The 15,928-nt window shown below is 41.8% G+C and overlaps 1 protein-coding gene across 2 annotated transcripts in view; it reads right to left on the reverse strand.

Annotated features, from left to right (window-relative positions):
* TBXAS1 (thromboxane A synthase 1) overlaps window positions 1–15,928 on the reverse strand; it is a 311,542-nt gene that overhangs the window by 63,329 nt on the left and 232,285 nt on the right. For both annotated transcript variants that reach the window (XM_020800497.3, XM_072999994.2), the window contains exon 10: window positions 10,696–11,010. In XM_020800497.3, the coding sequence (XP_020656156.3) occupies window positions 10,696–11,010 (315 nt within the window). The remainder of the gene's footprint in view (window positions 1–10,695; window positions 11,011–15,928) is intronic.

A 15,928-nucleotide genomic window follows, 5' to 3' on the forward strand; every position in this document is an offset into this window, starting at 1 on the left:
GTACCATTTCTAACCACAAGGTGGCGGACATCTCAACTGCCCCAACAAAAGAGGAACCTGTAGACAGGTCTGGTATTTTCATTTCTGATCCTTAAAAGCAATGTAATTCATGAATCCCATAGAAGAAATGGAGTAGCCCTGATAGTCAACAAAAGAGTGGGAAAAGCTGTACTGGGATACAGTCTCAAAAATGATAAAATGATTTCAATACGAATCCAAGGCTCAGCATCACAGTAATCCAAGTTTATGCACCAACCACCCATGCTGAAGAAGCTGACATTGACCTATTCTATGAAGACTTACAACACCTTCTAGCACTGACAACAAGAAAGATGTTCTTGTCATTATAGGGGACTCGAATGCTAAAGTAGGGTGTAAAGGAACAACAGGTAAGTTTGGCCTTGGAGTTCAAAATGAAGCAGGGCAAAGGCTAATAGAGTTTTGTCAAGAGAACAAGCTGGTCATCACATGCACTTGTTTCCAACAATACAAGAGGTGACTCTAAACATGGACGTCACCAGATGGGCAATACTGAAATCAGATTGATTATATTCTCTACAGCCAAAGATGGAGAAGTTCTATACAGTCAGCAAAAACAAGACCTGGAGCTGATTGTGGCTCTGATCATCAGCTTTTTATAGCAAAATTCAAGCTTAAACTGAAGAAAAGAAAAACCTTTGGGCTAGTCAGGTATAATCAAAACCAAATCCCTTATGAATACACAGTGGAAGTGAAGAACAGATTTGAAGAACTAGATTTGGTGGACAGAGTGCCTGAAGAAATATGGATGGAGGCTCATAACATTGTACAGGAGGCAGCAACAAAAACCATCTCGAAGAAAAGGAAATGCAAGAAAGCAAAATGGCTGTCCAATGAGGCCTTACAAATAGAAGAGAAGGAAAACAAAATGCAAGGGAAATAGGGAACGTTACAGAAAACTGAATGCATACTTCCAAAAAATAGCAAGGATACACAAGAGGGCCTTCTTAAATGAACAATGCAAAGAAATAGAAGAAAATAATAGAAAGGGAAAAGTCAGAGATCTATTCAAGAAAATTGGAAATATTAAAGGAACATTTCGTGCACAGATGGACATGATCAAGGACAAAAATGATAGGGACTTTACAGAAGCAGAAGACATCAAGAAGAGGTGGCAAAAATGCACAGAGGAATTATACAGCAAAGTTCTGGATGTCCCGGGCAACCCAGATAGTGTGGTTGCTGACCTTGAGCCAGACATCCTGGAGAGTGAAGTCAAGTGAGCCTTAGAAAGCATGGCTAACAACCAGGCCAGTGGAGGTGATGGCACTTCAATTGAACTATATCAAACTTTAAAAGATGACGCTGTTAAGGTGCTACACTCAATATGCCAGCAAGTTTGGAAAACTCAGCAGTGGCCAGAGGATTGGAAAAGATCAGTCTACATCCCAGTCCCAAAGAAGGGCAGTGCCAAAGAATGTTCCATTGACCATTCAATTGCACTCATTTCACACACTAGCAAGGTTATGCTCAAAATCCTCCAAGGTAGGCTTCAGCAGTATGTGGGCCGAGAACTCCCAGAAGTACAAGGTGGATTTCGAAGGGGCAGAGGAACTAGAGACCAAACTGCTAACATGTGCTGGATTATGGAGAAAGCCAGAGAGTTGAAGAAAAAACATCTACTTCTGCTTCATTAACTATGCAAAAGTCTTTGATTGTGTCAACCACAACAAACTATGGCAAGTTCTTAAAGAAATGGGAGTGCTTGAGCATCTTATCTGTCTCCTGAGAAATCTATATGTGGGACAGGAATCAACAGTTAGAACTGGATATGGAACAACTGATTGGTTCAAAATTGGGAAAGGAGTACGACAAGGCTGTATATTGTCTCCCTGCTTATTTAACTTCTATGCAGAATACATCATGCGAAAGGCTGGATTGGATGAATCCCAAACTGGAATTAAGATTGCCGGAAGAAATATCAACAACCTCAGATATGCAGATGATAACACTCTGAGGGCAGAAGGTGAGGAGGACTTAAAGAACCTCTTAATAAGGGTGAAAGAGCAGAGCATAAAAATGGTCTGAAGCTCAACATTAAAAAAACTAAGATCATGGCCACTGGTCCCATCACCTCTTGTCAAATAGAAGGGGAAGATATGGAGGCAGTGACAGATTTTACTTTCTTGAGCCTCATGATCACTGTAGATGGTGACAACAGCCACAAAATTAAAAGATGCCTGCTTCTTGGGAGGAAAGTGATGACAAACCTAGACAGCATCTTAAAGAAGGCTGATAGCCAAAGAATTGATGCTTTTGAATTGTGGTGCTGGAGGAGACTCTTGAGAGTCCTCTGGACTGCAAAGAGAACAAACCTATCCATTTTGAAGGAAATCAACCCTGAGAGCATATTGGAAGGACAGATCCTGAAGCTGAGGCTCCAGTACTTTGCCCATCTCATGAGAAGAGAAGACTCCCTGGAAAAGACCGTGATGTTGGGAAAGTGTGAAGGCAAGAGGAGAAGGGGACGACAGAGGACGAGTTGGTTGGACAGTGTCATCAAAACTACCAACATGAAATTGACACAACTACGGGAACCAGTGGAAGATAGGAGGGCCTGGTGTGCTCTGGTCCATGGGGTGATGAAGAGTCAGACACGACTTAACAACAATTGTGATGTTTACAGTTTGTGCAATTACTGCTAAAATTATTCTTATAAATGTAAAAGCTCTTCTCGAGGCCAACAGAAAATATCTTGCTGTTTCACATAAGAGGAAAAGGGGGAAAAGTTAAGATTTCTCATTCTTGAAATAAACAAAGATTAACACTGCTGTTTGACACTAAACAAAACATTTACAATTTGTAGAGTATCGTCCAAGACTGTGTGATTTGCAGAACAAAAGACTGAAAATTGACATTAGTATGTTATGTTGAACAGGATGGTGTGACACCTTCTCACTGAAAACTGGAGGTTGGTAATGTGACCAAAAGCAGGAGTCATCAAAACTTTACACACTCCTTTTTTCCATTGTGGTAAATAACAGGAATTTATAATGTTGGCAGCAAAACGCGTAAACCAGAGCCAATGACATTTAATATCTATATGCTTCCTTTTTACCACTTATCCTCGGACGTGAGAATAAATGTAAACAGACTCTGGGACTGAAACAGGTGATTGTTTTCAAAATATGTGATGTGGGATGATGTTTGATGGCACAGCGGATTTATAGATGCAATTTATCAAACATGAATACCAGATACGAGTTCAACTGCCGCCTAGAGTGGTCTAATATGATCAGATAGGCGGGATAGAAATAAAATAAATAAATAAATAAACCAGTGAACTGCTCACTTCTTAGAAACGCCTTCTGATTTTATTAACAGTTTCAAAAGGACGCCGAGACCTTTCCTCAGCCTGATGATGCAGAGAGAACCCCACCCTCACCAAATCTCTCCAAACTGAAATCTAACAGGCTGCTTCCTTAGCCATGCCTTATCTGTCCACTGAAATGCATTCTGAATCTCCATCTCCCATCTGAGTGGTGATGGTTTTGTCATAAAGCTAAGGTAATTTTTGAAGTATGTTCTTTAACTGGCTTATCACAGGGGTATAAAGTCTTAAAAGATCACATCTGCCATACTAAAATTAATTTTTGGCTATTAAAAGCTCCTCCCACTCCCCATCCTGAGATTCCCAAAAGGGAGCCCTAGGGAGCCTCAGAACCGGAAAGTGGGAGCTTTCAATTAACCTAATTTGAATATTTATGCTGCCAGATGATGACTTCAGCCAGTTTACTTTATGCAAGAGGATTTTGGCCACTGTCTTTGAAAACAGGCCTGCATTGTCTTGAATGCTAGCATCACTCGAACAAATGCTGTAGCAGGTATACAACTGTGCAAGGTGAGATGAAGGTGAAAGCAGAAATGCCTGTCAGTCAAAACCTATCTTTGAAGCATCACTTTTCATCTCGACAGACAGAATACACTTCCCAGCTGCTGACAAGAGGAGAGGGAGAGCAAGGAAAGACATTTTTCTGTTTCATCCTGGCAGATTTCAACCTTGAAATATAAACATTCCCAGCAATACAGGCAAATATTTAAATGTTGCTAACCAGTGATCTCAATAGGAAAGTCAAGATCAGCATCTGTTTATACTGTGAAAGGACTCTTTTGTTTTCAAGTCACAAAACCTCTTGCTGACACCAGTGGCTCTGAAGTGTACTTTTCTTGTGCAAATAAAGAAATCAAAGTAGCTTGATTTAAAAAAAAACACAGTTTGACAGCAAAATCATTTCCATTGGCTGAACTTGTTTTCAGTATGTACACGTAGCTGCACTGAATGTGCAACAGCATCGTTTACCTGTGGAATTCTCCTTCCAAAAATCTATTTACATTGCGGTCTCTCTTGATAAACGCAAGCATTCTCTGTCAGCATATTTGCTCAGCACAGCTCAGACATTGCAGTTGGCAACTTCCGAAAGTGTAAAGTGCCTTGAGAGACCGCATGAAACACATGCAAATTGTTGTGGGTAGTTTCTTGACAGCAGTGTCTCTGCAGCTACCACTTCCATTTTCTTTAATATTCAGACAAAGCTGCTGCTTCTGCTATGGGGATTTGCTGCATAAAAACCATTTAGATGTAAAAGTATTTGATAAGGTAAGCTGATGTCCCCCCCCCTCCGCCCAAACACACACTTTGTCTTTCATTGTTCTCTTGGAATTCTGTGGCATGGAACGAGATTTTCTTTAAGGCATGTCCAATACCTGTGGGCATTAAAGCCACAACAAAACGTGTCCTGCTATGCCTTCTACAAAGAACAGAGTGTGTGCTGAATCTATCAAAGGCCGTATCTGTGCAGCAAGGTGGTATGCCCTTAGGGTAGCATGCCCTTAAGGGCAACCTAGAGGTGAGCAATGAATTATAATGAATACATAAACTATTTTAAGCTAATAAACTTTGACTGAAAGTCTGATTATCCTACCAATTTAAATGGATTAAAGCATGAAACCGTCATTAGCCCAAGATAAGCAAAACTACCATTTTCGTTCACTCTTCCCAGTTGGATCATGAAGTTACAGGCAAGCAATACATGATACACAGTTGTGTCTAAATTTGCTCCTAGGGACACACATTTTTATACGCACACTAATATATGAGAGAAGCAGCCACAGGAGACTGTAACAGAATGGAAAACTATCAGCCAAAATGGAAACATTTAACACTTTTCTACCAACAACCAATTTCCCATTCAAACTCCTCTTTGCAACCTTCTTTTCTCCCTATGGGGGAAAAATACTGGGATTTGTATATCCCGTTCCATTTAAAAGATGTTGAATTTCACTTAAATTATTAGATTAATACAAATGGAAGGGTGATGGCTAGAGTATCTACAGTATTTTGCATTCAAAAGACCCTGGATTCAATCCTTGCCATCTCCAGATAAGAATGGGGGGGAAAAATCACACGAACCTGAAAAACTCCCAGGGCAGAAGCGCTAACATAAATGTAAGCAATTTCCTTAACCGTTTTAAGTCATTTCTATTTTCTGCCAGTAGTATGATATCATCAGCAAATCTTAAATTACCATTGTTTCTTCCAACAATTTCTCTCCTCTTTCATCTGAATCTAATCTAATTTTTCAAATATATTTTGCATATAGATGAAAGAGAGAGGAATCTAAGAAGCATCCTTCTCAGATACCTTTGTCAATTGGAAATCATTCTGTATCTTCATATTCTGCCCAACACTCAATTAAACATCATGGAACAGTCATTCCTCTCAGATACTTCCTAGTTTTTCATGGTCTACACACAGTCTACCTTTTCATGTTCTAAGGCTTTACCAGAAGCCATAGAGCATACATTGATTTGCATTTGAAATTCTTTATTATATTCCAGTAATTCAAGTGCTTTTTGTTATGTGACATCAAACAGCTTCTGACTTACAGGGACCCTATGAAAGAGGAATATCCAAAATGTCCTGTCCTCAACTGCCTGCTCAGCATTTTTAAAGACAAGCCTATGGTTTCTCTAGAGTCAAACCATCTCATGTTTAGTCTTCTTCTCTTCCTGCTAACTTCAGCCTTTGCCAGCATTACTGTCTTCTCCACAGAATCTTGCCTTCTCATAATGTGACCAAAGTAGGGCAGTCCCAGTTTCATTTTAGCCTCCGGAGATAGTTCAGGCTTGATTTGCTTTAGGACCCACTTCTTACTCTTTCTGGCAGGTCAGGGTATCTGCAAAGCTCTCCTCCAGCACCATATATTTAAAACAAATTGGTTTCCCCCCCTGTCCAGCTTTCAAACCCATACAAAGTGATTAGAAAAACAGTAGAACCATGGTAACTGTGAGGGAGTGGATCTAACCCATCCCCATGGATGCCGAAAAATATGAAAGTATCAAACACTATACATTGCTTTGTCTCTGGCTCCCTCTAGTGGCTAGTTCTGCTAAATACACCGCGGAAACGCATATAAATACGTATTTCTGGGGTTTATAATTTAGTATTTTTACTAAATAAGATAAGTGAATCAGCGGATACTGATCCCGTGAATAGGGGGTCCTACTATACAAATGTGTGGATGGTCTTGCTTTTGGTACCCAGTGACACATCTTTACACTTGATTATTATTTTTAATGTTTTTCATTGCTGCCTTCCCATCTTCTGACTTCTTGGCTGCAGTCTCCATTTGGATCGATGATTGAACCAAGGTTTCAGTTTCTTCATTGCCAACATTCAGGTTATGTAATTCTTCTGTGGCCATGATTTTTGTCCTAATGTTCAGCTGCAGTCTGGTTTCATTCTGGAATTCATCCTTAATTGGGATAAATGTCAGCTGTGATGAACACAGGCTTCTGATTTTCCCCTAGACGTCTGTAAAATTCTATAGGCTTCTTAGAGCTATTTTCAGGTGTCAGAATCCCTGACCTGACAACTAAATATTATACCATTTAAATATTCCATTTCTTGTTTTAAAGTTTCAAACTTGTCTTGAGTCACACTTTTCACGTTCCACTATTGCTGCCCTTCAAGAATTTCTCTGCTCGGTTCAGCAGTCCATGCTCATTCATTTATTGGCTGAATGGGTGAGTATTCAGCACTTCAAAGCCTCACCTCCTCCAGCAGGGGGTGTGCCCAGAGGAGACGGGGGGGGGGGAAGGAGGTTGTGCCGAGGTTCAGCCAATAAATGAAGTGGCACAAATGGCCAAACCAGCAATTTGTGGCCATCTCTACTCATCACCTTTGGAACTACACAACACTTTTCTGAAGAAGGTGGGTGCATTCAAGAGAATAAAACATTTAATGTATTTAAGATTTGCACTTACTTCAAGTATTTTTAACAGACCACCTTTAAATCCTTCAGAAATCTGACCCTACATATTATAGGAACTACTGTAAGACAAGCTTGGGAAAACTCAAGAACAAGCCAATGTAATCCATTTAAATACAGTGGTGCCTCACTAGACAGTTACCCCGCATGACAGTTTTTTCGCTAGACATTGACTTTTTGCGATTGCTATAGCGATTCGCAAAACAGTGATTCCTATGGGGGCATTTCGCGGGACAATGTTTGGTCCCTGCTTCGCAAACCGATTTTTGCTAGACAACGATTTTGACAGTTCCCTCCGCACTCGCAAAACGGGTGTTTTTGGGATCTAAGCTTCGCAAGACAGCTATTTAAACAGCTGATTGGCGGTTGGCAAAGCGGCTTTCCTATGGCCGATCTTCACTAGACAACGATGATTCTTCCCCATTGGAACACATTAAACAGGTTTCAATGCATTCCAATAGGGAAATGCTTTTCGCTAGACGATGATTTTGCGAAACAACAATTTCAGTGGAACGGATTATCACCATCTAGCGAGGCATCACTGTATCAGTTCTCTTCTGCTGATGCTTCCATAAATTTCTGAGGAAGACAGATGTATCTCCACCTGGTGTTACAGCATTGTCTATCCTGCCTTGGGTGACTCTGCTAGGAGTCAGACTTGTTAGAAGGTCCAGCTTCCTGATGGTACTGCTCTCAGTTTCACTGACACACTTAATCACCCTCGTGCTCAGTCAGTCATATTTAAGAGCTACTGAAGCCAGCATTGTGATGAACAGGTTTTGAGAGGAGCCCCAGCCATTCTCACATTGTTCAAGCTTTTAAGGCTCAGTATGAAAACAGGTCCCTGCTGTCGAAAATTCTACACACAAGCAAAAGCCCCGGAAAATCTGGATTTTCGTTGATGTGAAGAACTTGCACATGAACAGGAAGCTTTCCTGTTCCAATGGGTTGATGAAAACTTGAGGAGCACAGCAATGGAGAAGGCTGCCTTCTGAACATATTCACAAACTAGCTTTAATACCATTTGAAAAGGCTTGTAGTCCTTGAGATTATGAAGAAATGCAATGCAATGGAGTTCTTGAGATAATGAAGGAACTCCCATATCCTTATTGGCACTGTAGAGAGGAATAGTCAAAGAATGTCAAATTCAGCTTCAATGAGCACCAGAATATCACTAATGACTACCTTTGTTAAATATTAATGCAACATTTCCCCCCAAGTTCTTGAATCTATTACCTTAGGAATGGTCACAACAATCTCACATTGCATATTCATCTTATTCTTTGTATATTTCATGGTTGAGCTGAGATTACAGGTTTCCATCCCTGACCATCTTATTAACTTCATACCACAACAACTCAAATGCTTAAAGCAAGTATGTATAAACATGGCAGAGATTAATGTGCTTAGAAAAGAAAGGACTTGCACAGAATGAAATATGAGCTGTCTCAGTCTAATCCTTATCTGTCTTCAGTCCTTGATACAATGGTTTTACAACCAGGAGAGTCTCACTGGCTAAGGCACTTGACTACATTCCTAAAGTTCAGGAAAAGGGTCGTAAGTGGGTGAAACAGAGCAAAGTTATGCTGTGTATGAATGAAAAGGCAGATTATATTCAACCATCTTCCATTGCAGAACAGTGGGCAGGCAGGATATAAAAAGTCACTGACAATACAGATGATGGTGTAACTATATTTCAGTTAAATGGGCAACTGACAGATTCAACATGGCCTGTAAAGCATTCCGTTCCTGGATCATTGTGTTAGGTCTGCAACCCAGTAGTAAGACACAACTAGTGTAAACCTATTGAATCAAAGGAACATACAGAGGAGCTGACTCACCAAAACCATATTGATTCAATGCATCTACTCTAGCTGCAACTTATTACAGTGGTGCCTCGCTTGACGATGATAATCTGTTCTGTTCAAATCGCTGTTAAATCGTCGTCAAGCAAAAGTAAAAAACCCATTGAAATGCATTGAAAACCAGTCAATGTGTTCCAATGGGTGAAATACCTCATCGTGCAGCGAAGATCCTCCATAGGGCAGCCATTTTCCAATGCCTGTAAAGCGAGGAATCCGTCCTGAACACAGCGGGTGCCATTTTGCACAGCACGGAGCCATTTTGAAAACCCGACGATCAGTTGTTTTGATCGTCGTTAAGTGGAAAATCGGTTCCCGAAGCAGGGAACCGATCGTCGTCAAGCGGATTTTCCCCATTTAAACATCATTTTGCGATCACAATACCGATCGCAAAAAACTCATCATAAAGCAGATTCGTTGTGGAGCAAGGTAAATGTAAAAGCTGGGCACCACTGTACTAGATTTCAAATGTTGTGTCATTGACTCTGGTCTAGGAACATGCCTCTCAAAGCAGCCTTGTTCCTCTTGATTTAATGATCTCCATCAACTTGCCCCTTAACTCTTATTGGCGCCATTACCAGAGATGGAGCAGGAAGTGATCCTGCAACTTCTGTCTTAGCCCTGTCTTGTCCTTACCAGAAGAGACATCTTGGGTGTAGGGACTGATGTCTTTGGGGGTGAGGGGAAGGCTAGGAGAAACACCATAGAATGGGAAAGGATGGTGCTCCTCTCCCAAATATGCTTATCCATGAAATTTCACAGTTTAACTAACATACTTTTAGTGCTTTTTAACAAGCAGGGCTTACAACGACTACCAAATTAAAGCTGCTGCTTGCCGACTGAGGGAAGGGCTGCAGCTCTGAGGCAGAGCACATGCATAAGGTTTCAGTGTCCATCCCTGTCCAAAAGTCTCAAGCTGCTGCCAATCTGTGTAGATCAAAGATGGGCAAAGTGGGGCCCTCCAGATCTTGTCAAAGGACAACTCCCAGCATTCCTCATCTCTGGACATACCATTCAGGGCTCATAAGGGTTGCAGCCTGACCAGATCCGGAGGGTCATAGAATTGAGGTAAGTGGACCAATGGTTTGAATTGGTCTTTGGTCTTAACTGCCTACGAACCTACTACGTTAGGTATGTACTCATCAGGCAGACTGTCGCCACTGGTCTACTGAATTACAGAAGACTCACTACCTGATCCAGAAAATAGTGGGAACTGGCCCTACACTCACAAACTATCCAGCCATAAGTTAGTAACATAAGGAGGGGGACAAGACACTGATCATATCATTTTCCTTCCAAATATAGGAATATGTCAGCTATGATCTGACAGATACCTTTGGGTGGTATTTGATTCTGATGGGAACATTTGCATTTTATTAAATGTCACACTGCATGTACAATTCCTGGATTTTTCATATCAATTCCTCAGCTGGCTTTGTTACATACATTCTACACTTTCTGGCTGAAGACTCTTCTTCCCCTTTATGTACAAAAGCGGACAAGTAATCGATTTGCCAACTTACATGTTTTCTGAAAAAGTCATCCACCTCTTGGAGGAGCTTCTCTTGGCACTTGGGGTTGGTGGCCAGCAGGTAAGTGGCAAAAGAGAGGGCGCTATTGGTAGTTTCGTAGCCAGCAACCAGGAATAAGGAGGCCTGGCCAGCTATCTCATCATCACTCAGTCTTTGCTGTTGCTTCTGAGGCAGTGCTTCGTTGGCAGCTGTCTTGCTTTTGTGAAGGCAAACCTCTGCTTGGTCGTCCATGTCAAAATGTTCCATGATGACATCATTAGTGGAGCTTCGGGCATCAAGCATCAGCTGCAGGAAATCCCTTCGTCTCTGTAAAATGTGCAGCGGAAGAAGAGAGTGAGCAAACGGTTAAGCGAGCAAGCATGTGTGTACATACATTCACTCTGACACAGTTGCGTGGAATGACAAAAGGGAAACATCTTTGTTTCGAGGATTGCTATATGATTACCCTGAGGCCAGAAACGGACATTAGACATGGCCCACAATTAAAACTGAAAGCATGCTAAGGTTGCAGAAAGGTTAGCAACGATGTTTGTCTGTGTTTGTGAAATCAGACTGCAAAGGATTCTGGTGCTTCGGTCCTGAAGACCAGTCACTAAATGGTGCAAGCTAACCTGCATGCAGGCATCTCACCTGCCACTCCTACCTGCCCCATCATTTTCCATATCCTCTTTATCCATGCCAGCTTTGGCCTGCTGGCATTCGCCTTCAGGGTATATTGCACCAGCTGCCTGGTGTTTCCATAACTCAGAGACAGAGGAAGAGGGGCAGCAAACACAAGGAACATTTGCACATGCAAAAGAGGGGGAGATGGAGACTGGCAATCATGGCAAGCCCAAAATAAAGCATGGGGAGCAGGAAAGGAAGGACAGGAAATCAGTTGCAATTGTGAGCTGTTTCCTAGGGAGGGGAACAGTGCAATTTGCTGCTCCTTCCCCTCCTCAAATCCTGTTGCCTGAAGCACCTCCACACTGTACATAATGGTAGAGTCAACACTAGCCCACCCAATACACAGGCATAGATGCACCCACAGGGAAAGAAGATCTCTCAGGCTTTCAAGAGAGGATATTCTGAAGGGTAAGATCTCTCTGAAACTGCATGTGGGCATTTTCTGGGCTTTATATTTTTAAACTGCCCCTTTGAAATACTAAATGGTACTCATTAGTTAATTTTTTTATATATAACATGTGGCTTGCTGCTCTCGAATAATGAGTATAGTAATGCATTATTAACACACTACTGATTCTAATTTAATTTTTTTAATAACAAAAATGACACACAAAACATCAGATCTCTCTCAATGTGATGTTATACAATAACAAGTAAATGCTACTCATTAAGCAGAAAACCATCATTTGCCTCATTCTTATTTCAAGTCATTAAATGTGTTACTTCCAAGTTCTGCAAAAGGAGGCAGTGGTGGTTAGCCTCTAGTGCCAATCAGTTTTGTAAATATGAACATTTCAGTCCAGAGAGACCCAGAAATAGCCTCCTCCCCAGCCACTTCGTTTCACTTGTGGACATTCCGTATCATGCAAACTGGGTGCAGCACTAGCGGTCTTGAGACATTTTCAGCCTTAGCTGAAAACACAGCAGGAGAAAAAATATTCATGGAAGTCTCTATGGTGTAGGTGGAGCTCGATATGTATTCTTTACATCTGGCTGGTTCAGGCCTTCCTTGAATACGTGCAGGTATCTCTGAGTTCATCTCCCACGCTAGCAAGGATATGCTCAAAATCCTCCAAGGTAGGCTTCAGGAGTATGTGGACTGAGAACTCCCAGAAGTACAAGATAGATTTCAAAGGGCAGAGGAACTAGAGACCAAATTGCTAACATGCGCTGGATTATGGAGAAAGCCACAGGGTTCCAGAAAAACATCTACTTCTGCTTCATTGACTACGCAGAAGCCTTTGACTGTGTCGACCACAGCAAACTATGGCAAGAAATGGGAGTGCCTGACCACCTTATCTGTCTCCTGAGAAATCTATATGTGGGACAGGAAGCAACAGTTAGAACTGGATATGGAACAACTGATTGGTTCAAAATTGGGAAAGGAGTACAACAAGGCTGTATACTGTCTCCCTGCTTATTTAGCTTATATGCAGAATACATAACGCGAAAGGCTGGACTGGAGGAATCCCAAGCCGGAATCAAGATTGCCAGAAGAAAACCTCAGATATGCAGATGATACCACTCTGATGGCAGAAATTGAGGAGGATTTAAAGAACCTCTTAATGAGGGTGAAAGAGGAGAGCACAAAAATTGTCTGAAGCTCAACATCAAAAAAAACTAAGATCATGGCCACTAGTCGCATCACTTCCTGGAAAATCGAAGGGGAAGATATGGAGGCAGTGACAGATTTTACTTTCTTGGGCTCCATGATCACTGCAGATGGTGACAGCAGCCATGAAATTAAAAGACACCTGCTTCTTGGGAGGAAAGCAATGACAATCCTAGACAAGCATCTTAAAAAGCAGAGACATCACCTTGCTGACAAAGGCCTGCATAGTCAAAGCTATGGTTTTTCCAGTAGCGATGTATGGCAGTGAGAGCTGGACCATAAAGAAGGCTGACCGCCGAAGAACTGATGCCTTTGAACTGTGGTGCTGGAGAAGGCTCTTGAGAGTCCCCTGGACTGCAAGGAGAACAAACCTATCCATTCTGAAGGAAATCAACCCTGAGTGCTCACTGTAAGGACAAATTGTGAAGCTGTGGCTCCAATACTCCCTGGAAAAGACCCTGATGTTGGGAAAGTGTGAAGGAAAGAGGAGAAGGGGACAACAGAGGATGAGATGGTTAGACAGTGTCACTGAGGCTGCCAACAAGTATTTGACCAAAATCCAGGAGGCAGTGGAAGACAGGAGGGCCTGGCATGCTCTGGTCCATGGGGTCACGAAGAGACGGACACAACTTAACAACTGTGTTGTGTGTTGTGTTTAGTCGTTTAGTCGTGTCCGACTCTTTGTGACCCCATGGACCAGAGCACACCAGGCCCTCCTGTCTTCTACTGCCTCCCGGAGTTGTGTCAGGTTCATGTTGGTTGCTTCGCAGACACTGTCCAGCCATCTCATCCTCGGTCGTCCCCTTCTCCTCTTGCCATCACACCTTCCTAACATCAAGGTTTTTTCCAAGGACTCTTTTCTTCTCATGAGATGGCCAAAGTACTGGAGCCTCAGCTTCAGGATCTGTCCTTAACAACTAAACAACAACAAATCTTCGAGTTTTTTTATTTTTACAACCCATTGGGATAACATAGGCACCTACTCTCTTTTAAGAGCCCATGCAAATGGGCTCTTTTGTGGTAAACACTTCCTCTCACATGGATCCTCAAAGATTAAGGCACAGACTGAAGCATGAGTAAGAAGATGTCTCTCCCACTATGGTGGGGGTGAGTAACTAAACCTTGTCTACTACCTGCCACTGGATTCGCAACCTAGAATTAAAACTTGCCTGCCAATGTCACCCATAACCACCCTAGATACACTATCACCATTCTTCAGAGGAAATCATTTCTACAAACAAAGATATTTTTAAAATCTAATTCCTTCAGTAAATGGTTGATTTAATTAGCATACATTATCCTGCCCCCTTCTCTATATTCAACTCCCATATCATCTTTCCTCCACCATTTCTTCCTTCCCTCCTTCAGTGCCCTTCCCCCTCAACTTTGGTTTTAATATTTTTATTTAAAGGGTAAAGTCCAAGGAGCCTCCAAGAAGCACAGATAGCATCTGCTCTCCAATCACCTTGTACATATAAGAGAACATCTTTTAAGGTATAAGGTAAATAGTGATTCATATCTTTTTAAATAACTGTTCCTATAACTCAGGGGTCACCAAAGATGAAAGAAAACATCTCTTCTAGTTGCTTAATAAAGGTGTTGAGAGGACAGATCTATCGACCCACGTGGCCTTTCCTGCATCCTCAAAGCTAGTCTGCTACTCTCAAGTGCAGTGCAAAATGCTCTCAACACTCAGGCTCTACTCCCTAAACCCTGGCATTTGCCACCTAACACAATCACTTCACTCTTCCTAATGCTAGGACTGGCCTATCACATATGGCTTCTAAAGGTCACTTTCGAAAAATAGTTCATCAGACGGAACCAGGACCGGTTCAAACTGAAACCCCCACCTAAACATATAGAACGAATTGCCCATTTCCTTAGATCCTGGCTGTAACTTCAAATGTTCCAAATGACACATACATTCAGTGTTTGCTGACTACAAAAATGTACACTAACCTAATACTGATGCCATGGACTGTAGCGGAAAGCACCATCCTGCTCTCTCCCTGTCAAGTTCCTTAAGTGTGGAATATAAATTCTTGTAAACATTTGCGGGGTAGGCAGTTATGTTAGCCTGTTGCAAGAAAACAAAGTCTTGCGTATTACACACTGTGCTCCACATGCTGTACCATCCCCTACACCAGTGGTTCTCAAACTGGGGTCCCTAGATATTCTTGGACTGCAATTCCCAGAAGACTTCAACACTTGCTGTGCTGGCCAGGATTTCTGGGAGCCGTAGTCCAAGAACATCTGGGGACCCCACTTTGAGAACCACTACACTAGTCCACAGTATGCAATGCATTATCAGTACAATTAGAAATGTGAGCTACTGTCTATGAAAGCTCATGCCAAATAAACATGTCTTTGATATGCCAGGAGGCCTCGTGTTGTCTCAGAAAATAGTGGATTTAGTAGGAAGCCTAACAAAGGTGATTTAGCCATGCCTCTTTTTTTGCAATCCATTGTTTAGTACATTATGGAATCATATTTATATCTGATTCCTCAAACAACACTACAATCTGCTAGGGAGAAAGAAGACACACAGACATAGTTGTAGAGCTAGACTATGAAATTCCACACAAGGCTGGAATGCTTTATAAAAATAATTTAAAGCACCTGAGTTTGGAGGGAAAAAAACCATCAAGGGAGTTCTTTTAAATTACACCCTTGGAGCCATGCAAGGCAATAAAATGGGAAGTGTAAAGGGTGAATGAAAAGGGGTAAAGGCACATGAGATAAGAGCATGAACAGAATCATTCATTATACACGTCAAAGGATTTTATCAGATCCTTGACATGGGAATGATGAGGAAACAAGGAACAGAAATATTTAACATACTAGACTTCGGCTCTGCAGTTAAGCTAAGTGCTATGACCTAATGAGATGAAAGGAATGTCTACTTGAAGGTCAAAACAACTGTAAACTTCAAAATTAAATTGTGGG

The sequence above is a fragment of the Pogona vitticeps genome, chromosome 5 (genome assembly GCF_051106095.1).
Source record: "Pogona vitticeps strain Pit_001003342236 chromosome 5, PviZW2.1, whole genome shotgun sequence".
NCBI classification, from domain to species: Eukaryota; Metazoa; Chordata; class Lepidosauria; order Squamata; family Agamidae; genus Pogona; species Pogona vitticeps.